The sequence below is a fragment of the Panthera pardus genome, unplaced genomic scaffold (assembly GCF_024362965.1).
Source record: "Panthera pardus isolate Hobbes unplaced genomic scaffold, ASM2436296v1 HiC_scaffold_13, whole genome shotgun sequence".
Taxonomy (NCBI): Eukaryota; Metazoa; Chordata; class Mammalia; order Carnivora; family Felidae; genus Panthera; species Panthera pardus.
The window spans coordinates 120,104,107-120,130,878 of record NW_026526688.1 but is presented as its reverse complement, the minus strand read 5'-3'; the positions used below and the strand labels follow the sequence as shown (position 1 = coordinate 120,130,878).

At 36.0% G+C, this 26,772-nt stretch overlaps 1 protein-coding gene across 1 annotated transcript in view; it reads left to right on the top strand.

Annotated features, from left to right (window-relative positions):
- Nucleotides 1-26,772, top strand: part of BANK1 (B cell scaffold protein with ankyrin repeats 1) — a 312,636-nt gene that overhangs the window by 14,568 nt on the left and 271,296 nt on the right. The window contains exon 3 of the mRNA XM_053900708.1: nt 20,306-20,704. Within this exon, the coding sequence (XP_053756683.1) occupies nt 20,306-20,704 (399 nt within the window). The remainder of the gene's footprint in view (nt 1-20,305; nt 20,705-26,772) is intronic.

Below are 26,772 nucleotides of genomic sequence, written 5' to 3'. Positions count from 1 at the left end.
ACATTTCCATTTTTATAGTCAGTGAAGTAAGCATGTATATAGAAAGTCATTTTAGTAGAAAATAAGCAACTAATGTTACCATTAGTAGGTCAACATGGAAACATTTTTTGCAAGGGATAAAATAGACACAACTGTTTCTAACTAACAGTTGTAAACATTTAGAAAGTTTTGCTGCTCTCAAGGTCCTTGGAGGTGAGTGAAATAATAGGAAGTAAAATATCTACAACATAATGCTAGAAAAACAGTCTTTAATGAAGGCCATTAGGATATTTAAAATCATCAAGGCTATAATACAGATGTGATTAAAATATATTGAAAATGCCTACCATAAAGAGCACTCTAAAGATGCAAGGCTAATAATTTGCATCTGCCTAATGCTTTGCATCCTCAAAGGAATTTTCAACCCCCTCGTAATTGACTCTTAGAAAATTCTTCTAATGTATCATTTACTTTGACTCAAGGAGAAATCTAAACAATGATCATTTAAACTATTTAATCAGTGTTATCCTGCAAATATTCTGTGATGAGAGGCAGAAGGTATACTTGTACATATATCTGTTTTACTTCAGAAGATTTTAAGAAAGGAAGAAAAGAACTAGAGCTGAAAGTAGTATTCTGTTGTTTGGTAGATGGAATAAAGCCTCCCCAAAGGTGTCTACATCCTAATCACTGGAGCTCTGAATATGCTGTTACATGGAAAACAGAAATTAAGGTTGTAGATGGAAATAAGATTGTTAAACAGTTTACTTTGGGATGGGGAGATTATCATGGATTATCCAGGGAGCCCAGTGTAATCCCAAAGACCCTTATAAGTGAAAGAGAGAGGTTGTGGGAGGAGGGGGTGCGGGGGGGGGGGTTGGGTATCAGACATGTGACAACATGAGAAGTACTCAGCCCAATTTTGCTGGCTTGAAAATGGAGGAATGGGGCCATTAACCAGGAGCTGTGGATGGCTTCTCGGGACTGGAAAATGCTAGTAAGTGGATTCTTTCTTAAGGCCTTCAGAGGAACAAATTCCTTCCGATGTCTTGATTTTGGCCTCGTGAGACCAGTTTCAGACTTCTAACCTTTTCTACTGTCAGATAATTAATTTGTGTTGCTTTATGCCACTAAGTTTATGGTAATTTTATACAGCAGCAACAGGAAATGAATGCAGATTTTTAAGCACATGTGGACACCACAAGGACAAAGAATAGCATGAATCCCACAGTTAGGGCTGTATCCATCAGACGTTCATACACCACCGGTCTAGATAAAACCCTGGATATAACCATGAGGAAGTAAGCTTTTATAAGTCTAAAGAGCATATCAATATTACCCTTAGGTTGTCATCCTTGGCAAGATTTATACTTATTCATTGTTGAAAGATGTCTCTGGAATTCGCTGTTGTTTCTACAGTGAAATACAAAAGAAAGTCCCGTTATCTTTTGTTCACATTTGGTGTTTTTACCAGTTTAATAATCCTTATCATTAATGCTACTGGCTGCTGCTGCTATTACAGTTCTTACTAGGACAGAGATGTGAGCTTCCGCAAGGTATTTACTTTCTCAGTGCCTCAGGCACCGTAAGTGCAAAATGGGATAAGAAGAGCATTTGTTCATGGGGTGGTTATGACGTTAAAAGAAGTTAATTCTCATGAAACACGGAACAGCCATTGGCACGGTTTAGGTACTAGCTACATTTAGGTAGCCTTTGTTAGAATGACCATCATCATTGTCACACTCACTGCTACGCTTATCAATGACTGCTGAATGCCAGGACGTAGTCTGACATACAGGCTTCAGATTTTGTCTCTCGGAATTAGGGATCAGTATCTTGATTTTTTCAGGTTAAGAAACTGAAACAGCTTAACCATGCTGAGGAGTGAAAACTGTTGTGAAATATTTGGCTAAACTTCTTCTGGACTTTGTGCGAGATGCCATATCTGCCTCCATTACATCTGTCCCGACCCCTCAAAGGGCAAAAGTGCTCTGAGAGACAACTGATTTAGATGTGCACTCCTTAGAAAAGGTCACTAGTATTATTTTATGATCCCACTTAGTTTAACATCTGAACATGAACCAGTTCTAATCCTGGTAGGGAATTATTTTGAGACTATTTTCTCCTAATGATAAAAAGTTGGTTGGAGCCAGGCTGGTTAGCCATGCATAGAACCATATGGGATAATTTTTAAGGATATTTTCTTATAAACGTAATATATGTGCATTGTAAAACATTGAAAAATAGAGAATAGGGATAAAATTATAATATACCAGTTTTCCCCTCAAAGTGTTGATAATATGCATCTTGAATCATTTGAGTGTGTGTGTGCATACATAAAAAAGCTCACATTGTTTATATGGTTTTGTAATATTCAGTGTGATTTGCACATTCATTCATGATACATTTTCAATTCTTTATGTCAAAAGAGACATTTTGTAGAATTTAAATCTTTTAAATCTGTAAACCATTCAATTCTGCATTTTGTGAGACCGAAAGATTTATTGATACTTTATTTCCAAGATAATACTTTTACAGTAACCCTAGGATAAATAAAGATTCTTCAACTACAGATCTTAATGCAATATTATAATAAACTACCTTGTGCTAAGGTAATTTCTAAAAATCTATTTCTTTTTTTATAATATGTAAGTTCCTTCAAGGGCAGGAATTGTGCTTCATAATCTTTATATCTCTTAAAGTCTGAACAATTGTTTTGGATAATGAACATTAAATGGTTATTTAGTAAATATATGAAAATATGTAAATGATTAGGGAATTGATATTGAGGTATTTTTGTCATCATTATGATACTTTTGGATGATTATGGTAAATTATCCTGCTAAGTTTCAGAATGCTTGATCTGAAAATCCAAGCAATGAATGAGACTGTAAAAGGTTAGAATGGTTTAAATAGGAGGTGGGGATTAAGGAGCTCACTCGTGGTAATACACAGCAGGTGATGTATGGAATTGCTGAATCGCTTGAAACTAATATATATAACACTGCATGTTAACTAACTTGAATTAAAATATTTAAAAAAAGAAATTAAAGCAAAGGTAATGTTAGAGCAGTGAAGATCTGGATAAAGAAGGTTAGGGATGATTATCTGTTAAATCTGATTAATCTGGAAGTATCAATAATTTCCAGTGAATGAGCTGGTATCCTTCGTCTCTGTATTTTTAAATCTGTTGCTGATTTTCAACTTTCCTGAAGTTGTAAACTACATTAAAATATAAGAATTCCTCAAGTTCAAGCTGCAAGATTTTTAATTACTAGTAGTATCTTATTTTCACACACTCAGAAAAAATATATAGGGGAAAATTCATTATTTGGATAGCTCTTCTCTACACTGTGTTTAAATGTAAGTAATTAAGCCATCTGACTCAATAAATAAAATGGATTACTAAAGTTAAGAATAAATTTAAAACATTTATTTTCATATGTTCTTGATAGCTCTATCTTTAAAACTTTATATGGTGTAAAGCTGCTCCTTATACATTTTAATAGGAGAGCAGAAATATAGAAAATGTAAAAAATTCTTTCTGGTTCTTCATATTCTAAAATCATATTTCTTTGTCTGAAACTTTACATTTTTAAAGAATTCATGCATAGATTTTATTATACATTTCCAAATGTCAAATATTAATGAAAATAGCCCTATCAGGAATTCCCTGTGCTTCGTTATTTTAGTTCAGAATAGAGTTCAGTATTTAATCTGGTGCAAATATCAGCCATGGGTAAAGTAACTGAACATTAATTTTTGTAACTTTGGCTTTTGTAACCAGATTAGTGCCTGACTTCTGGGTTGTTAATTTTCCTAATACGGCACCTAGACTATGGTAATTAATAATAGTAAAACAATTTTTATAAACGTTAGCATGAAATGGAATACTTTTAAAATTGCCTTTATTTAACCACGTATGGCTTAAATCCCCCTGCCCCAAATCACAGTTTATATTACTTTATTTAGTTTTGGATGAACATCATAAACGCAATATTCACTTTAGAATTACAACCTATATTTTAGATATATAATTTCAAATATTGTGTTCTTTGTCTGGAAACAGAGAATTTGGCCCTCATAAACAAATCATATTGGTGAAATAAGGCAGACTTTGAGCAAGTTAGAAACTTTAGTGAATTGAATTATAAATATGCATTCATTCTTTAACAAACAACATAAGCCCTTTGGATTTTTTTTCCTCATTAGGAAAGACTAAAATCCTGTATTTTTATACATCAGCAAAATTTTAGAGATAATAACTGTAACTGTAGTCATCAAATATAGTACTAGAAGTACTATCTGTATAAAAAAAGACTACAGTTATTCTCAAACTTGAGTGGACCTAAGAATTACTGGGATGCTTTGGATACTTTGTTACAAGGTGGATAGTTCTTTGGGCTGCGCCCCAATCCCAATTCTGATTCTATCAAGCTCCCAAAGTGGTTCTGATACAAGTAAGCCCGTGACCACATTATGAGAAGAGAATGGAGTCACAACAGGGCAGTATAGCTCTTATCACATGCTTAGCATGGTGGAGGACGTTTCTCGAGGTGCCCAGGGTTTTGATCCTTTGCTACTGTGTGAGCTCTACCCAGAAGTCATGTTTACCAAGAGTATAGGCCTCAGGAGGCCTTGGGTTGCTTCTGAGAGTGGTAAGAGACACACTTTGCTAGGTCTGCTATTTCCCTTTTAGTCAAAAATGGCTACAGAGGATGCAAACATCAGGAAGGGGTGGGGTTTTACATGCTTGCTGGTGTTACTTTCAACAAATGAGTAGAAAACTCTCCTGTTTTTTAATTTGGTATCAACATATTCCTGTTATATAGCCACTTTACAATCCCCACAGTAGGCTGGCTGTGAGATAAACTTCCTACGGAGGGTTTTGCTAAAGCTATGTTCTGACTCAGTTATATTCTCATATTATGACATCGTATGTAATTCTGCACCTAACATAACTGTTGAAAGACATTAGTGTCTAAATAATAATCACATATTAGCCTATGTAATGAGAATGCAAGATTTCCTTATAATTCGAGGACATGGAGTATATTTGTCATGCCCTTGATTTATATATTTTAGTAATAGAGACTACACAGCATTCATTTGCACAGTTGGATCTCCCCTAAAGTCCATGAAAAGAATTCATGAAGAAAAAGAAACTAGTTGGTCATTGTTCTCTAGCCATGATTAGCTGTACCTTTCCCACCCACCCACCCACCACCCCCCCCCATCATCTTGTGTTTTGAAAAAAAGAGGTAGAAATGGGAAGTGAGATAGAGCAAAGAAACAAGGGAATATCAAAACAATTTTCTCTAGCTTAGAACTAGGACAGCAAAATTAGATTTGCCAATGTACCTAAAGTTAATTCTCTTTTTAATCTGATCAACGGATCATATGCTCTTATCCATTGGGGACGTCAAGGAAGGGACTGCAGTTTAATTCATTTTTTCAAGAATATTACCTGTACTATGGTTTGATACCCAAGCCAGAGTTGGGAGTCGATATGAATTTAAGCCCAGCTCTGTGACTTACTCTTGGTGTGAAGTTGGGCAAGTCTCTCCAACATTCTAGCTTATGTTTTAAGTGTAAAATATTGTTTTTGACTTCAATTCAGCTAAAAAACTATTCTTAAAACTGTAACACTATGAATAAAAACATATGTACCATAAAATTAATGTGAATGCCCTTTGTATATTATTAGTATTGAATGGAATTTCAGTTCCTTTGAAATATGTCACATTTATAATTAAGTGTTAAGCCACTTTCCAGTAAAGAAAATTCAGAGACTTGTATTAGGGATGGTGGTGGGGATGGAACAAAAAATATCCCTCTTCAGTCCTTAAGTTGTTAAACAATCAAGAAATAAAACAAAAGAATAAGGCAGAGGGGAAATCAGATATTGCCTTTATTATTCCTGGAGTTGGCACTCCTAATGTGGTGTGTATCTGTGAGTTTATAACATGAGATTTCAGAATTAGACAGAGTTACCACCAAACACAGAAGACCTTGGACCATAGACCAAGAGCTATCAAGAGCATATGCCCTTATATGCTACAGAAACTAAACAGAACAATGATAAGTAAGAACTGGGATACTAATTGCAAGCTTATCCTGAATCCTGGTCCTTACTAGTGTTTCCTGGTCACATAAAGAAGATTCAACTTTTAGATTAGAGATTTACTGAAATTATTAGTGGCTGATTTAGATTTGTATCATATTCTGTCTTCGTACATTTTTAGGGTTAGGTAATATGGGCATATCATTATCAATAGAGTTTAAGTATGTTATAAATAGCTGAGTTTCTCTCTTAGGGAGTTACCACTCTGGACATATTTTTTTTTTTCAAGTTTTACTAATTTCTTAGCAGATTTATCTTTTATAGTCATAGATATTGAGGTACAAACTAAAGTGAAATTAATTTTTAGTGTACTTTTCTGTGTAATTGACAACCCATGTATTTATGTAAATTTAGTTCTAGTGACAATTCCTGAAGGATATCTCTGGTTTGTGTCTTCAGTATCTCTACCTTTACTGCCCTAAGTTTGTTTAATTATATGCTTTTCTTTGAAATGAACTTTGAATGTTTGTGGAAAGTGCTTTGCCACAGGGCAAGATACTCCCAAGATGAATTTTCTTACAACCATATAAAAACTGGTATAACCTTGAACCTATTGTGACTCTAACAAATACTCAGCAAGCATTTGTTGATTACCATTGTGGCGTTCGTGATACCTGTTGTTACATTGTCCAGTTATACTTGTTATACTGCTCCAATTACTTAGAAAAAAACTAGGAAACACGAATTCAAATACATCTTTTCTTCATGTAAATCACAAAGAATATAAGGGTATCATTGCGTGGAAGAAAGTAACTTGTAGGCTCGTGTTTTCCAGATAATGTTTTAAGTTTTTTATTTTAATTCCAATATTGTGAGCATACAGTGTTACATTAGTTTCAAGTGTACAATGTAGTGATTCAACAATTCTGTACATTACTCAGTGCCCATCATGACAGGTGCACTCCTTAACCCCCATCACCTATTTAACCCATCCCTCCCCACCTCTCCTCTAGTACCCTAGAGTTTGTTCTCTATAGTTAAGATTCTGTTCCTTTGTTTGCCTCTCTCTCTCTTTTTTTACTTTCCCTTTGCTCATTTGTTTTGTTTCTTCAATTTCACCTATGAGTGTGAGTGAAATCATATGGTATTTGTCTTTCTCTGACTGACTTATTTCACTTAGCATTAAGCCCTCTATCTAACTCCATCCATGATGTTGCAAATGACAAGATTTCGTTCTTTTTTATGGCTGAATAATATTCCATTGCATGTATATACCCCATCTTCTTTATCCATTCATCATCAATGGACATTTGCGCTACTTCCATAATATGGCTGTTGTAAATAATGCTGCAATAAACATAGGGGTGCATGTATCCCTTTGAATTTGTGTTATTATATTTTTGGGGGTAAATACCCTGGATCATGGGTTCTGTTTTCAACTTTTGAGGAACATCATGTTTTCCACATGGCTCCATCTGTTTGCATTCCCACCAGTAGTGCACAGGGGTTACTTTCTCTTCACGTCCTCACCAGCACTTGTTTCTTGTGCCTTTGATTTTCTCTACTCTGGCAGATGTGAGTTGATATCTCATTGTAGTTTTGATTTGCATTTCCCTGATCATTTCATGTGTCTGTTGGCCCTCTGTATGTCTTCTTAATGTTTTCTTAATTAGGAACCTCATTTGTATATTTTAAGTCTGAAATGAGCATATTCTTTTCCACTCTCTTCTTTTACTAAAAGTAGATTATAGATCAGGTCTTTTCTTCAAAGCAAAGTAGACATTTGAGAAATATAACCCAAAGTTTTGTTAACTGGGAGAATTTCCTTTCATTGTTCTCCTTCAGGAACAACTATAAATGGGCTATAATGCAGCAACCATTCACTCTGGACTGTTGACAGTATATTTTCAGACCCACTCAAACAGTGTGGTCATGCTTCTTTTTTTCTATTGACAGGTTAAATAATTCCCCATGAGGCTATAGGTATGTATGGAGGGAAAGATGGTAAAACATTGGGATCTGGTGTCATGGAAGTTTTAGCCACATGCTCATTGAACTTATCCCATACATACCTACATGGGTCTGGTTGTGTATTTATTATTTAGGTTTCCTAGTTGAATATGGTTACTCACAACTAAATTTGTAATTTGGTGGGTCGTATATCACCCAGTTTACGAATGACCAGTTAGGCCTCATAAATACTTAGTGTCCTATAGGCAGACCTTAATCTCTTTCTGGGCCCATTTATAACTCACAAGTTAATTTTCCAATAGAAAAGGATCATTGGAAGAATAAAGCATAGTCTGTCTCCAAAACCTTCGGGGTATGAATTATGGATTTTTTATTGAGAGTTATCAGAAGTACAAGATAGTATTATTATAAAGCCCAAATGACAGGGAACTTTGCACTGCAGCCTGGCCTTGTAGCAGAACTCATTCTTATTGTGGCCCCACTCAAAACTGATATCCTTATTGGTTGCCTGATAAGTGGTCAGGATGCTGGCCTAGGTACATATGCTTCATTCAGAATGCAAAAAGGCCCATTCAGTGGTGATTCAGCAACTTATTTTTAAACAAATAAGGGTATTCTGATATTCCTTAAACCATTGGATGTGTAGAAAGTTTGCCAGTGTTACAGGACAATGGACTTCAACATGGTTTAGCACTCACTCTGTTACATATGTGTCATATTAAAGCTTCTAGGGCATTTTCTCTTTCTTTATGAGTCAACTTAATTAGAATCATGGCATCAATTATACATTACGTATGTATTATGATATACCATAAGGTATATCTGTAGATTTTATTATGACAGAGAGCATAGCCTTGGAGTAAGTCAATGACAGGTGCTCCTGCCCCTGTCAGATGAATGCAAACTGCTTATTATCTTTATTGATTGCCATTATAAGGAAAGTATTTACCAGGTCAATATCTATAAGCTGGCTAATTTGCTCCAGTAAAGGTATCATGTGTAGAATAGCAGTTGATATCAACACCTAATTATGTTTATGAAAATCTGCAGTTATTTTGTACTGGCAAACTGATGAGTTAAATGAAGATGTGAAGATATAACTACTATTACATCTTTCACATCTTTCTAGGTGGCACCAGTCTTTACAGTTATCCCAGGAACATAGTATTTGTTTTAGTTTATGATCTTGGTTGTGGGTGGTGGATAGATGGAGTTGAACAATTCTAGGGACTTATTTATGTATTTCTTACCCTACATTCCTTCATTCTCTGTGAGGATTCTGCCATTTGCTATCTGTATGTATTGCCACTATACATTCTTGGCTTAAAAAATGCCCACAGGGTATCTCTATGGGCCCCCTGGAACTATTATTAAATATACCCAAGGCAAGATGTCATTTGTCATTACACCTGACTTTCCTAAGTTCCCATTCTTACCAGGATGTCATGCTGACATTTTGGGTCTTCAAGGAATTTGTGTCAATAGAGATCAGTAACTAATGAGCACTAGGAGATATGGGTATTTCTTTTATCCCAGTACACATGGCTGGAGTTCTCTGGGGAAATGCCTGGAGGAAGATTCATTGTATACACGTTTAGCAGCATAAAAGAATCCTTTCTCAAAGGGACATGGCCTTCCTTCAGTCAAAGTGCTCTGAGTCTGTAAACCAGAGAGAAGACTCTGAATCTCCACTCTTGCAACACAAGTCATTTTCTGCACCCAAATCTAGAGTTGTTTTGATTATAAAGGTAAAATTAAAGCTCCATAGGCTATACATATATTTCATCCACAAGGACCTTCGGATCAATTAGTTACCACAACAGATCCCTGCAATGAAAAATATGCTGATTAAATTGCCTCTAATGATTAAATGATGCCATCCATTCTCTACCAATATGGACTTCATTATTCTTCATTGACATAAAAAAGTTTAATTCAAAGGTCCAATTGTTATAATTTCCAGGCTATACAGGAGAGATATCACAGAGCTTTTCATGATTTAATTTCTTAATGTTTAGTGAGGAGAATATTAAAATAGAGCAGTGGTCAGCAAACTAGAGCCAATAGGCAAAATGCCTATTTGTGAACAGGTTGTTAGCTGAGAATACTTTTTATACTCTTATTTTTTTAAGTTTATTTATTTATTTAGAGAGAGAGCACGCAGGGGAGGAGTGAAGAGAGAGAGAGAGAGGGAGAGAGAGAGAGCCCCAAGCAGGCTCTGTGCTGTCAGCAGAAAGCGTGATGTGAGGCTTGATCTCAGGAACTGTGAGATCAAGATCTGAACTGAAACCAAGAGTCGGATGCTTTAACTGGCTGAACCACCCAGGCACCCCTAGTTTTTATACCTTAAAGGGTTATAAAAAAACAGAAAGAAAAGGAGGTGGAGCAGGAGGGTAGAGAGAGAAAGAAAAAGAAGATATCCTATGTGGCCCTCAAAGCCTAAAGTATTTATTATCTAGCTGTTTACAGAAAAAGTCTGCCTCCTGACTCCTTTTCTCCATCATAGAAGGCAAGTTCTGACAATCTAGTCACATTGACTCCATAGTCATGGAGTCTAAGCTTTAAGTATCTATTCTAACAGGCTTTTAATGCCACCCCAAGCACTTGAAATAGCACATTAAATTCTGAATCCTGTATGAATACAACCATATTGATGAATTCAGTCAGATTCAGTCTTTTTTTTTTTTTTTTTTTTTTTTTTGTTGCTCTTGGTCTAGTAACTCTTAAAATCCATTCCATAGGTACTTTCTGGACCCAAGTTGATACATATTGGCAAGATTCTATAATAATTTTGTGTGTGAAATAGTTTCTCTAGAATTCCTTTTACATATGGGATCTAACTCTAGTTATTGGTCTTATGGGCAGTCAATGAGGGGTGTTGGCATAAGTGCTGAGAAAAGTTGACATTTGTAAGGCAGTTGCCTCAGGTAAAGTTCTTAAACTTTTTCTTTTTGATTTTGTTATAGTTTTGTTTGTTTTTACAAGGGAACACAGGTTCCCTCAGTTAATGATTCAAACATACTTGGGAATTTAAAGTTCTCAGCTTCATCTCTGTCTGCAGTCTTTCTTGAGTCTTATGATTCCACACTTTCTCAAACAGTGTCCTCAGATTACTTTCAGAATCTTGTAGGGGTGTGCCTGCTATTGGAGTTGTAACCCTGTCTTTGTGCATATGCATGCTGTCCAGGACAGTCAAAAAAGCCATTGTATGCCCCTCTTCTCATCTCCATAATTCCCGTTGGCACCATATTAACTAAATTCTAGAGACACTTGATCTCCAAAAGCTTTTCCCTCCATTGACAGTCCATACCAAATCATCCCTGGTGAAAAATTGCGTCATTATGTTGCTTCTGCTTGCCATAAATTGCCATCTATTATTTTTCCTTGGCAAGGGGTTGCTTGTATTCTCTGCAATATGAGAGCAACACAGTTCCGAAATCCATCTCATAGAATCTATTTCCTATGGCCACTCCATGTAATTATTAGGATCCTACCAGGAAACAGATGTCACCATCAAAGATTTTAACTGAAAAAAATTAATAGAGGGATTATTTATTAACATGTGCAGGACTGAAGAACCCAAGCGGGGATAGTTAAGTATGGGAAGAATAACAGCAGGAATCCTTTAACACTGCTGTGAGAAAGGGGAGGGAGGTTGCTAGAGGTGTGTGAAAACTGGAGCCAAGGAAGAAAAGCCACAGAAATGAGGGGCACAAAAGAAAGCAGCTCCTGTCAAAGCTAGAATGTGGAAGTGAGTGAGAGGCCCCCCCCTCCCATTCTTAACTATACCATTCTTTTCTCTCACCTTCTTACGTTCTGATGGTGCTTTCCATTGGAGTGGGCATGGGAGCCTGGGTGATGTAATACATAGGGGAAGAATCAGTCTGTACAGATCATAAACAATATCCAGGTCCTAAGGAGATTATTCTTGAGGGGGAATTGGAGAAATGAGAAGCACTTAAGAGTCTGTGTAAGATGATACTATTACCATATTTAATTAATTCTGACAGTGTTTTTTTTGTTTGTTTGTTTGTCTGGGCTAGTCAGATTCCCTGATATCAGAATTCATCTTACAATTTATAGTATGTTATGGTTCATTTGATCACAGTATTTTTTTTCCCAGAGGAATATCAAATAATAGCCTGTCTTACGGTCAATGTTGTCTTAGATTCAATTATCTATAGAGTAATGGCAATAAAAGGAAGGAAAAGATACGGACATTGCAGAAATAGAATTCCACAAATTTGTACAAAGCAAGTTAGAAATATTTTAAAATCTGCTCACAGATGCAGAATCTTTTATGTTTATATTTTTAAAAATAAACTATTAACAATTTGTGTCAGAGATTAAAATTGATAGAGGTGGAGGAGTTGAACATTTGCAGTTTATATATGAAGGGTGGGAAGTCTTTGCAAAATAATCCTGTAACAGTTAACACCGTGCATTTTTTTACAACAAAGGAAAAAAACCTCTCTTACAAGGTTGTTTTGTGAAGCACAAAAGCATTTGTTTGCATCTTAAAAGGAAGAAGAAAGAGGAAGGTTCTACATTTGTATAAAAATAACTTTTCCTGACGGTTCTTTATCATAGCTGAAAAGCATAATCTTAAAGTGATGTGTTGGTAGCTTCCTGTATTTGAAAGGAAGAGCTATGTTTATGTGTTTATAAACTGTATACATAAACCTATAAATACACATATATGGGGAGAGAGAGAGAAAGAGCGATTTCTCCTGAAGAAAACTCTGAGAAATGGACATGAATGGAAGTAGTTGATTTAGAGGATGAGCCCAGGAAGCACTAGCGGGAAAATAGGGCATGTGAGACAAGGTGTGAAAAGCCAATAATGTGCATATTAATAAGCGGAATAACACAGTAGACAATTACAGTTCAGCATCACTGGGGATCCTGTAACTACTGTGTAGAACAAACCTCAGCATTGTCCCACTGAAGGGTGGGAAAGCTGTTATGTGACTGAGGGTTGCCTCCCAGCCCTCCCTGCCCTAAAAATCCCCAGCACCTCTGCGCTGCCAGCCAGACACATGGGCTGCAGAAGCTCCCTCTGAGCAGAGAAAGTCCTCAGGCAGCAAAACAGAGGCTGGAAATGGTCAGTGTGCTTAACAGCTGACCGCTAAGTGCAGCCTTTGGGCCAGGAAGATATGGGATGCACATTAGCAGCATCTGCTACACAGATATATACAGAAAACACCTGATATTTTTTGCCACTATGAATAAGTGAAATTAACCAACTTTCCTAGAGGAGAAACATGAGTTAGAGGGCATTTTACTACAGTAATGTCTTTGAAAAATCCCCATCCCCAGTTGTGTTTCCTAGTTGTACTAGAATACAAAGTTAGAGCATAAGATAAATTAGGTTACACTGCTATAAATTTTGAGTATATTTGTGTGTGATCATATCAAGATTAATGTTCATGTTAGCACAATGATTCCATTGTGACTATAAGTCATTTCTTTGTAATTTTCTGTTCTTTTTTTCCTGCACTTCGGTCACCAGGTAGAAAATCTTTCTGCATTATGCACAGACATGGGTAAGAGATGGGATCTTATTCAAAAAGAAGAAAACTTGCCATTTGAAATTATGCAGATATACTAGGAAGGACTTTGATTGATGATCAGTCAGTCTCATTCTTTTGGGAACACATAGAATAATCTGCTCTCAGTGCAAAAGCAAGTATTGATATCAGTTATCGATACAAATTTCCTTCAAGTTAAAAAAATTGTTATAGCACTTTGTAGGATAAATAAAAAGTGTCATGGAATCTGAAAGAACACTTTAGAGTAAATTTATAAAAATTAATATGACTCTACCCTATTCCTACATTGTATAATGCTGTCATTTACCTTATGTTGCTAGACTGGAGATTTACATTTTAAATAATTTATTTACAGACCTTAATTGAATCTTCAAAAGCAATTTCCTTTTATTTTGATGAAGCTTTCCAGGAAAGAAAATTTTGTGTTTCTGTATTTCGGATCCATCATTTATTGTTTCATTTCACAGCCTATAAAAGTTGGCCAATCTTAATGACAATAACCCTCCTTAAGTTGGCAAATAATGATTTAGGTTTGATTATTTCAAGTATGTAAAACAAAGGCCAGTAGGTTCCTCGTGAGAATCAACAGAGAACTACTGTTACTCCGGATGTTACTCAAGGACAATCTTGATAAGGAAAAAGAAAACGGTGTCTATGAAAAGGTCTTTGATTAACTTTTGCATTTTGACTCATCATTTCAAAACAAAAAGACTGGAAGGCAGCACAAGGACCAATTACTGTCTTTGTGGTCCTGACAAGTTACTTAACCTCTCTGAGGCTCGGTGTGATCACCAGTAACATAAGAATAACAGGCTAACTCCATATAGTTTTATTAATATTAAATGAAACAATACATGTTACAGGCTTAGCAACATGCCTGGTACCTGGAAATTTTCAGTAAATCATAATTGAGAAAATTAAAGATTAAAAGATAGAAATGATTTTATGTATAGAAAGGAAAGGAATGGCATTTAATGCTAATATTCAAGCTTGAAAATTATCATACAGAAGTTATTGACTAACTGTAAGTCAAATATAAATTTAAAAGGAAGGCTCAATTTCAACCTAAAAATAAAATGGTCACAGAGTATTAAGAAAGACTACCTGTCTATTTTTTCTTGGGAAGTTTTGAAAGATAGGTTATGAATGTCTCTAGAATTGATTTTTTTTTATGATAGTGTGATACCCAATCACATAACATGAGGATGTTCATTCTGTACTTTAAATATCCTCTTAACTTGTTCTGTAATTGTATTGATGTAAGTTTTAGAGTCAAGAAGAAAGTTCTGTAAGTTCTTCATAAATAACCATATTCTTGGAGTACATTGTATGTTCTATTTCCTCTTTTTCCTCGGTAGGAAACCAGTCTTAGTAAGCTTTCACACACTTCACATACTTGAGATTAATTCACACACTGCTAAATATTGACTAACCTAACTCATATCACTACAAGGAATCTATTTTAAATAATGTTATTGTGTCCTTAGATGTTAGAAATTAAAAGTATAGGTTGTAGGGTGAGGCTGCCTGAATTGGAATCCTAATCCCAGTACCACTTCAATTTTCTCATCTGTAAAATGAGAATAGTATTTGTACCTACTCACTAGGGTAATTTTGAGAATAAAGTAAAATGATATATGTAAAAGATGTAGAGCCCTAGTTTATTTGAAGCACTTGATAATTTATATCATTAGTTTTATCTTTACTCCCATTATTTTATGACTATATAGTACCTTACTCTGGCTATATATAATAGAAAACTCTTTCGCTACTGTTCCTCAAACATAAAAATACTGAATTATGGCACCATGTTTGTGTTAGTCCAGCAAGTATTTAACATCCAGGCGGGGTGAGACACTATACAGAGAATGACAGATCTATACTGATGACTCATATACAACTTGGGTATGATTCCCATATGTTTTCTACCAGATGTCTTTTTTCATTCTGTATACATGAATATATTTAAAAATCTATTGATTATCTATTCAAGAAATTGTGCTAGGCATTGTTTAGAATTCAAAGAGTTGAAAGAGAAAGCATCTGTCTTTGGAGAGAATATTTATATCGTGAGACAAGTCATAGATAATTCAATAAAAATACAGTAGCTCTCAAATTGTTGTAGTATTAATCAGCACATCAGTGTTGTAGAAAATACAACCTTTATATCCTGAGGAAAAAAGATGATTGTGGATTACAAGAGTTTTGGTGTTTTACTCTTTGTATTGATGATAATGACTTACAACTGGCTTTTAAGGATGATTATTTTGTTTTATGGAATAATACAAGTTTACTACAAAAATATAAGTAATATGGAAGAGATTTTAAAAAAGAAAACAGTGTATCTCCCATGATATTATCTTCCATGAATAACTTGCTAACAATTTATAGAATTATTTTAAGTAGATGCTCAGGAGGTCATTGTTTAAAAATGAGATCATATTCTATATGCTATTTTTAAATAAAATAATTTAAATTAATGTAAAATTGAAGGACATATTAATTTTCGGAGAAAAATCTTTACGTGGAATACTCTCTAAATTATTCATTATTATTTAGGGAAAATGGTGATACAAAAATAGTGAATGGAATCATTTTTTAGCTTCATATTTTGAATTTAGGATAATAACTAAATTCAAATAAATAAATAACTAAATACTATGAAAGATGAAGTTAATATTTTGTACTATCTTTTCCCCAAATGCTCAGCTTTTCCATTCCATGATAACTTTTATTTCAAGATATTTAACACATGCATTTTGTAGTGCAATCGCAGTCCCCTTGGTATTTTGATTTTGTTCTGTATGCACTTGTATTCAACTTACCATGTCTTCTTTTTTTAAACCTTTACATTTCCATTTTGTTTACTTTGGTTCTTCTATTTGTTGCCTGGATTTTTCTGTTATTTTAATTCTGATTTTGGTTTCACTTGCATATTGAATGATGATAAAACATTCGTAATGTAAACCCGTGGTCTGCTGCTCTCTCCCTCCCCAATCAAAATTCCATTCCCCACAGAACCTCAGGAACCACAGATCTTTCACATCTTCCTTTTTTGTTATTGCAGTCTATCTTTCTAAAAGATACATCTATATACTACTTCTTGATTTACCAATTCTAACTAGTATCTATTTGTTTCCTGTTGTGTGCTAGATAAGGATTTTAATATTTTTTAATAATTTTTTATGTTTTTTTAAATTTATTTTTGAGAGAGAGAGAGAAAGAGAGACAGAGCACGAGCGGGGGAGGGACAGAGAGAGGGAGACACAGAATCTGAGCAGGTTCCAGGTTCTGAGCTGTCAGCACAGACTCCAACACCGGGCTTGAATTCGCGAACCGTGAGATCATGACCTGAGCCGAAGTCGGATGCTTAACGGACTAAGTCACCCAAGTGCCCCTAATCTTTTTTTTTTAATGTTTATTTTATTTTTGAGAGATAGAGAGAGAACCATCCCCGACCAGGGGAGGGGCAGAGAGAGAGGAAGAGAGAGAGAATCCCAAGCAGGCTCTGTACTGTCAGTGCAGAGCCTGATGTGGGGCTTGAACCAATGAAATGTGAGGTCATGACCTGAGCCAAGATCAAGAGTCAGACCCCTAACTGACTGAGCCAGCCAGGCAGCGCAAGGATTTTAGTCTTAAGTCTCTCTGATATTTAAATCTCAATTTCTAGTTAAATCATCAGTCATTTTTCACATTATTATGATTGTCAGTCCATTTAGGCTGCTCTAGTAGGATACCTAAGCAACAAACATGTATGTCTCACAGTTCTGGAGGCTACAAATCTGAGATCAGGGTGTCAGCAGATAGAGTTCTGGTGATAGCCCTCTTCCAGGTTGCAGATTGCTGACTTCTCTCTGTGTCCTCATGCAGCAGGAAGGGTGAGGGATCTCTGGAGCCTCTTTTACAGGGGCACTAATCCCATTCATGAGGGCTCCACCCTCATGACCTAGTCACCCCCTACGGCATCACCTCCAAATACCACCACATAGGGGGTTAAGATTTCAACATATGTATTTGGGGGAGGACATAAGTACTTTGTCCATGACAACGATTGTATACACATTTACACTATATCCAAATAGTGTATAATGATTCTACTTTCTTTTATAATTTTTAGGCATTTTGTTTGTTTCATTTTGCTGCAACTAATTTTACCTAATTTTGTATTTTACGTGCAAAAGATTGTAATATATCAATCCTGAATTGTTTGTCGAAAAGTTCTATCAGAACTGTCAAACCCCTATTCTTAGTATTTTCTCCTCAAATTTTCAAATATATGAGATAATCTTACAGTTGCTTTATTTCCCCTGGATCTCCCTCCCAAAATGCTCCATTCACCTGTGATAAGTCCTAACTGGTCTGTAGGCCTCTTGAACAGCTGTCATCATGGAACTTTCTTCTTTTGATACTTGACCCTTTTTTATGGCAGAATAACTTACATACATAATCTAAGATACATGGATGAATAAGTTTTTATGTATGTACACTTTGTGTGACAGCCATTCAGACCAAGACAAGAACATTTCCAGAATCCTGGCAGGCCCTCCCATGCCTGTTTTCATTCGTTTATCCTATGTCCAGATATTCTATCTGTATCATCATGGATCTTTTTGTTTTTCTGTCTTTGAACTTCATATAAATGCAATCATATAGTATAAACTCTTTTTCTTCTCTCACTCCATATTAAGTCTTTAGATACATCCATGTTGCATGTAGCATTGTTCATTTTCACCGCTGTACAATATCATATTCTGTAGTATGAATTAATAAAAAATTATTTTTGCAAGAATCTTCTTATGATTCTTGGCTTGAAATTGCTCTGATGAAATCTATGATCATTTTAATATTTTCCTCCTCCTGGGTAACTTGGTCTTCCTTCCTGAATACGTGAAGACATTTTACAATAATCATTAAACCTAACGGCAGTTTAATCAAGATAGGTTTTTTCTTAACAATTTTTCTTAGAACATGATTATTCCCTGCTGATACATGGAACTGGTTCCTTTTTCTTTATATTTTAGGGATTTTTTAAATTATGTTTTAACATATTTTAATGTGTCTTTTGTTCTCTTTTACTTTAGCTTTTAGATTGTCTTTATATTGATATTGAAACTTTTCCTTTTTTGTCTCTTACCCAGATATATCATATTTTCACCAGCTGTTTTAGCCTTGTTATCTTATTTGCATTTACTGCAAACATATCAAGCTTTTCTTTTAGTTTGGAAATTAAAATATTATCTATGGTTATTGCTTTTTCTAATTTATATATTATCTGAGCAGAAGTACTGTTTTGGCTCTCAACTTGTCTCTTTATCTCTTATACACTTTTAAATGATACTTTTTTTAAAAAAGTTAAATCGACTTGTCTTTGAACTATGGTCTTATTTAATCTATGGTCTTTTTGTACTATAGATAACTTTTATGAAGCCTTTTTCCCCCCTGTTTATGATATCTACTAGTCTTTGCAGGCTGTGTTACTGTTATTATTTTTATGATCATATTTTCACTGTTAATATTATTTGCCATAATCTCTTCCCATAACTAAAAATTTGTATTGCTCATCTTTTCGTCTTGCTCGTGTTTCCCTTAGCTCTGTTTAGGCTTACTGTTTGCTTAATATTGTGTGGGCAAATTGTTCTTGAAATTCCCCTCCCTATCTTTGCTACTTTTATTTTTCCTTCCAAGCTACAGTTGAGGTGATAAAATTGACATTCCAGTATTTTATGGCCTGAAAGAAAAGCAGAGGAGAAGCAAAGTGTCCTTCACTAGAGGTTCTGGGTTATAGTCTCTAATGAGACCTGTTAAATGGTGTCTGCAAGGCCCGTCTCTTCTGCCCAAGGATGCACTTGGGTTCTTGTGGAATTTGACTGGCTTTTCTGACTCACCCGTGGGCCCTGCTACCCACGGGTAGAGGGCCCTTGTAGAGGGGCCTTTCCTACCTCTGCAGACACCCTCTTGAATTGTTTCCAGATGGGGAAGAGATTCATAAGCACCCTGCTGGTTTTAGTGATGACTCAAGTTTCTTTATCAGTATTGATTATAGGATCAGGAAGAGGTTTAGGATTACTGCTGTCCCGTCAGAACCTTCTAATTATTTCATCAGCATGAAATTTGACTTATGACACGCGATACAGTACCCTCTTATTTGGTTTCTGCTATTGAATTTATTTCTTTTTTAAAATTTTTATTTTGTTGGTATTCTGGGCATGGAAATTCTGTCACCTATCTTTATGCACTCATCTCTGCCTGAAAAAAAGATTTAAACACTGGGTGTAAATTCTCTCATATCTTCACAGAACAATCTGATTCCTTAGGCAGGGCTTATTTATTTTTTGCCTTCATTTAGGAGACGAAGAAACAGTAGTTCAAAGGAGTTAAATACTGTGATCTAGGTAAATTTTGTGGTTACTGGCACAGCCGTGTCTTGTAGCCCAGCTCCCTGTAATCCTACAGAACATTATTTTCATCCCTCCATGAGATTTCTCTTTTATTTCAGTTGAGCATCCTGGTTCACTTTGGGACAATGAGTACAGCGAAGACTTGCACAAAGCATGAACTGTGTTTACATAAAGGATTAATTTAATCCTGTGTGATTATGATGGGGATAACAGGAATTATATTATTGGTCCTCTAATATGTTCCCTAAAGAGCACGTACCAAAAACTTGAGGTTAATAATATAATCTGCTGTTAGCATTTCAAACATAAGAAAACTAATACATTATTTTCTCTTTTTCCAGAAAATACAAAAGACATCCTACTGATACATGGAGAAGATGCTGAGGAATGGGCTCTGTACTTGAGGGAAGTTTTTTTACATGTTGTGAAAAGGGAAGCGGTCCTGTTATATCGCTTGGAGAATTACTCTTTTTGGGATTTGGAATTGCTGAGTTTAAACTCTTACAAATGTAAACTTTTGATCTTATCAAATAGCCTCCTTAAAGACCTAACTCCAAAGAAATGTCAGTTTCTCGAAAAGATACTTCATTCACCAGAAAGTGTGGTTACTCTGCTGTGTGGGGTGAAGAGTTCAGATCAGCTCTACAAATTATTAAATATCGTCAGAGGCAGATGGGAGATGTCTACCGAGCAGGAGCCCGAAGATTACATCGCTGTAATCGAGAGTATCATATTCAGAGGTAGTGTCGCCAAATCTCCTTTATATTTTTTTATAATTAAGAAATTTAAAGGGTTTTTTTTGAACCAATGGAAATCCGATATTAGGATACAAAAGAAAAAGAAAAATGAAAGTTAACTTTATTTATGTTGTATGTCTGTTACACTTTCCTCAAATGCCTGAAGGTTCTTAATTTTTAGCGACATTCCATATTTTTTTCACATTTTATTTTTTGAGAGACAGAGAGAGACAGAGTGTGAGCGGAGAGGGGCAGAGAGAGAGAGGGAGACACAGAATCCAAAGCAGGCTCCAGGCTCTGAGCTGTCAGCACCGAGCCTGATGCAGGGCTCGAACCCATGAACTGGAAGATCATGACCTGATCTGAAGTTGGATGCTTCACCAACTGAGCCACCCAGGTGTCTCTTCCCACCTTTTTTTTTTTTTTTTTTTTTAGCTATATCCCAATCAAGTCTTATCAGTTGTTCTAAAATGGTTTATAAATATATTCCTTAGGGTAATCTGTATGCGATCATACTTGGTAGAATAAATATGGTATGCTATACTATATGTCAGTTTGGTTCTAGAAGCTGGTTTCTTATTTAACTGCTGACGCTTGAGTTAATATCTACCCTAGTACTGTTACCAGTAAGTAGCCGTCCAGGCCTTGAAGGTCTGCTTTAGAATTACAGATCTCCTGTTGTGCTGATAACTGTATGATATCTATTACTATGGTATGAAATACTATTTCTTTTATTAGTTTTAAATTAAAAATTTAGTTTTCATCACATAGCCACATGTTAAAAAGCAGAACACAAGGTTCCCCTCCATTAATTAATTACATCAATTACATAATTAATTACTATTCCATGTAATAGTCAAAACTGTGAAGCTGTCTAATGTTAAAGTTTGTCCCTCCCCCCTGTCTCTTCTGTCCCAGCCTGGGTGAGAGCTGGACGCGGTGCTGGGTCATCTGCATTCCTGGTTTTCTCAAGGTGTGTTTTGCCTTTTGTCCCCAGTGTTGTAGCACTGGTTCCCTCTTGCACAGGGAAGAGGTGGGGTTCTTATTTTCTATTGATCATATCAAATATTAAGTGTTGCCTCTTCTTCTTGGGGCACATTTCCGGGTTGTTTGGAGTTCCCCTCATTCACTGGGACGTGTCACCTGCTGCTCCTTACTGAGACCAATGTGTCCTCTCTTCAAGCTCCTACTTGTGGTGGTCCACCCGCTGTGGTTTCTTGCTGTCGATATCTATGGCTCCCTCATTGTCACTTTTGATGAAATCACTGATGTCCCCTCGCTGCCCTTTTCTACCTCTCCCGCTCTCTCTGCCCCTCCCCTGCTTGTGCTGTCTCTCTCTCTCTCTCTCAAAATAAACATTAATTTAAGGAAAACAAAATCCTCTTCCTATTTTCTACATTCCATCCTCTTCAAATCAGTAGTTTCTAAGCCTTGTTTTATAGTTAGCTATTGTTGCGTAATAAATTACCCTAAGATTCAGCAACCTAAAACAGCAAATGATGATTGTGTCACAGTTTCTACAGTTAAGGAATCTAAATGCTGCTTAGCGGGGAGGTTGTGGATCGGGGTATCCTGTAAGGTTGCAGTCCAGCCGCCCGGAGCTACAGTCATCTGATGGTTCCACTGTCCACTGGGGGAAGATTTGTTTTCAACAGGAGCTTACATTGCTGGCTCGTTTGTTATTATTTTTTAAATCATCTTCTTGTATGAAAGTCACCCCTCAGAGATTCCTGAGGAAGGGCCCTTGGAGCAACGTTTCTGCAATCTTGCATGTTCAGAATTCTTGCATGTTTGTTTCTTGGAGTGTTGTTTGGCTGAGGACCATGTCGCTCATCTTTTTTTTTTTTTAGCATTGCAGAGTTTAGAGAATTCTTATTTACCTGACTAAATAAGTAATTATTAATTTATATCTGAAGCCTAGAGATTTTCACTAGAATTTTATCCTAGTGCTGACTGTTCAGAACTATTTTACCCAGGGACATGGTTATTTTCGTTTTTGTTTTTGTTTTTTTTTGTTTGTTTGTTTTGGTCTTTCACCCAAGATGGAGATTCAAGTGATCTTGACTTATGCCTTTTTTAAAAAAAATTTTTAATGTTTATTTATTTTAGAGACAGAGAGACAGAGCCCAAGTGGGAGAGGGGCAAAGAGTGCCGGAGACAGAATCTGAAGCAGGCTGCAGGCTCTGAGCTGTCAGCACAGAGCCAGATGCAGGGTTCAAACTCACGAACCATGAGGTCATGACCTGAGCCGAAGTCAGACACCCAACCGACTGAGCCATCCAGGCGCCCCTCTTGACTTACATCTTTAAATCTTTGCACTATTATTATATTATTTGCACTATTTTATTATTATTTTCTTTTTTGGGGATTCCTTTTATATGTATGTTGGGTTTATGTTATCTGTGTTGCACTCTACAATTTTTCTCTAATTCTTTTTCATTTATTATTAATATATATTTACTTAGTTTGTGTCTCCCACTTCAGTCTTTGCTACCTTCTTATGCTTTCAGGACTCTCTCTTCCCCTGTATTCCTCCAATTTCTCCTTCATTTTTATGGTGCTTTTACTTGTTTCCATTATGCCATTTGGTTGAGGACTGGAGGCTTATAATTCATCCCTTGTTCTTGTACTGCTAACCTCACCTTGCCACCTTGCATTTTTGCCTGATATAATTGCTTGAAAAAGGTGCTTGCTATGCATTACTATGCATTGCTGTGCATTTAAAAAAAATCCATGGCGAGGTATTTGGCCACAATTTTTAGCTTCTTTTATGGTGACATATTTTTAGTGTGTGCTTCCCTGTGTGCCACTAGTTTTCTGCCCCACCCACCCGCACTCCCCCACTCCCCACCCCTCTCTCTTGTTCTTGTGGTATCTTTATATAGATCCAGTGGGGTCCACTTTCACTTCTGCATCACCGAACTGAGTGAGTTTTACTTGGTGTAGCCAAAGGAGACAGGCAGTGTGGTCTTGTTGTTTGTTTTGTTCTGTTTCTCCCACATATGATGAAAGACTTCACTTCTCTGTTTCCACAGACACAGACTGCTTTTATGAATCTGTCTTTTCTGTACAATTCCTCACTTAGCCTCACTTTCTCTGCTTTTTCGGCATCGTACTGCTTCCACAGATGCTTCTACCTGACACTGCTGCATGATGGCCACAATATAAAGAGGCATGGCTCCTGTGGCCTTAAGGAAGGTTGTGTTCGTTAGCTCTTTTTGAAACCTGCAGCTTCTGGATTATTTCTTCAAGGTTTCTTTTCCTTATTTCCTCCTGCACACCCTTTTGCTCAGTCACCACTGATTTGGGAACCATCCCATTAATCTGGAGGTCTAGGATTTCACTGTTTCCCATTTTTAATAAATAGGGTATTTGCATAATTGTTTTTCATTCTCTATGTTTTGGAATGATTTCCAGGACTAAAAAGGGGGAAATGTTGACTCGGCATGACAATTTTCAAATTGGCAGTCCTCAACTCTCTTATGATCTCTGTTTTTTTTTTTTTTTTTTCTTCTTCTTTTTTTAGTACTCCCCAGGTACATTGTGGTGGGTTTTTTTTTTTTTTTTTTTTTTTTTTTGGTTGTAAAGGGAAAATGTTACAGTTGGAAATTATGGAAACAATGATAATGATGCACATAAAGTACAAGTGATTTTATGCCCTGAGACAGAGGAGCACTAAAAATTGGTGGCAAAAATTTTGTGTGGTTCTGCACAGCCATCGTTTCCATTTCCTGGAAGAACTCAGGTTGTTTTGACCACTTAAATTACGATGTTACTGGTAGGTAAAAATATTGAAGAGTATCTTTTTGCCGTTTTACTTATTTTATTTTATGGTGAGTACCTTGGGTGGCTATGTCAATGGTGTTCTGCTCTATCTTCAAATTATATTTCTATTGATATCTGATAGGGGAAAAGCTTACACTTTATGGACAACGCAGGACTGTTTTGAAGACACTCATTTTGAAGCTCTCGTTTCCCCATATTCAAGTTTTAGACTGATTTCTTAAAGTAACTTAGATGCACCTACCAAATGGAAAACACAAAAAGTTGTGTGGGAAAATACATTCCAAGATGATAAATTTGTCTGAACTACAAGCATGCAACCAGAATGTAGATCCATAAACAATTGCAAACCATGCATAAAAGAACTTTTATGTGTAGGTTGTGTCCTTTGACAAAACTGGTGATAAATGCTACGGTTTAGGCAGTAATAAATTTGTTTTCATACACAGTTTAACTGCTAAACTATTTTGTTCCATATTGCTGTTGGTGTTGAGTGTTGCTCTTTGTTCTTTGTTGTGATTACCTTTTGCCTTTAGACTCTTTCAGGCCCTGCGGTTTGTTCCGATAGTTGAGTCCGTGCTCTCAAAGATTTATTTTATCATATTTTCATATAGTCTAGTTTCAAAAAATAGGTGAAATAAGATAAAGGTGTGGATTTCAATTTTTATTGTCCTTTTCCTACAACTCTCTGTCCCGTAGAGAAATAATACAAAGACAAAAGGAAATTTACTATTCAGAGACATGATAAAGAGAATAATAAAAAAAGCCAGAAAGTCGTGGAAATAATTAAATGTTCTAATATATTCACATAAGGAAAAACCAGAGGAGATTTTATAAAACTTATTGAAAAAGAAAGATATTTTATAATTAATCAGGGCTCCAGAGAAAAGTTTTTAATATTAAAAAGACGAAAAAAAGATACAGTGATTTATGGTTAATCTGAGTATTTTATTTCCTTTTAGGAATTAAGAAAGTTAAATTTCCTGTCTTCTTAATTCCCAGATTGCAAGTAATACAAACCAGTATGTGTTTTCTACATTTTTGTGTGTGATACAACCACTTTGACCGTATTTCTTCCTTTATAGGTCTTCTATTTCTTTTTTAATTTTTTGATCTTTGCCTCATTTTCTCCATCTGGTCTTTCTACATATATAGGTTTCATATAGCATTGTTTATATAGAATATAAATTATGTAATCTCAAATTTACATAAGAAAAACTAACATTTTTGAGGGTCGCCTGGGTGGCTCAGTCAAGATTCCGACTCTTGATTTTAGCTCAGGTCATGATCTCAGGGTTCATGAGATCGAGCCCTGCATTGGGCTATGTGCTGACAGCACAGAGCCTGCTTGGGATACTCTCTTTCTCTCTGTCTCTCTCTCTCTCTCTCTCTCTCTCTCTCTGCTTCTTCCCTACTCTCTCTCTCTCTCTTAAAAAAGAAAGTGTTTTGGTGTACCATCATGTACTTTATTATTTATAGATCTTGCCCTTAAAAAATCATTAGTAATTTCTGTGATCATGGCACATTTATTGGGTCTCTTTCCTCCCTTGCTCTTTGTTTATTATCATGACAGCTTTTGCCTTTGGACTCTTCCATGCCCTGAAGTTTGTTCTGATAGTTGAGTCAGTGTTCTCCAAACTTTATTTTTATCATATTTTCATATACATATGAAAATGTATGTTTCCTACTTGTTTTGTTACTGAGAGTGAGATGGAAAAAGAAAGAAGCCTCTGTTCTTTTTGCTGCCACGGTAAAGAATTACAGAACAGTGAAACGAAAGTAAAGCAAAGTTTTATTAAAGTATATTCTAAGGGAGAAGGCCAATCAAGAGAGACAAAGACCCTGGAAACTCTGGGGTATGGGCTTATACTAACTTTTTCTTTGGGGTGGGTCCTAGGGTCATAACACTGGAGTGACAGGCCTGGATTATATAATTAGCCAACTAAGCATGTCTTTTTTGCAAGATGTATTCAAAATGCCTGCACAAGATAGGCAACGGCAACATTATTTCTATTCTAGAGACCCCGGTCCCTGGAGTAAGGACCAGGGGCTGCTTTCTGCACAAGTGCAACAAACACAAGGAACTTAACTCTTCTGCTGGGATGCTGTAACTGCAAAGGGACTGCTAGATGGGTGCAGTGGGGTGTTCCCTGGGCAGTCCTCGGTTGGGGACATCTAAGGTCCATCCACCTTAGGTCGCTCAGGCCTAGCTTCCTGCCTAACATTTCCTATTTCAATATTTCATGTTTATCTCACTTTCTTCATTGTCAAATGGTAGATGTAATAGC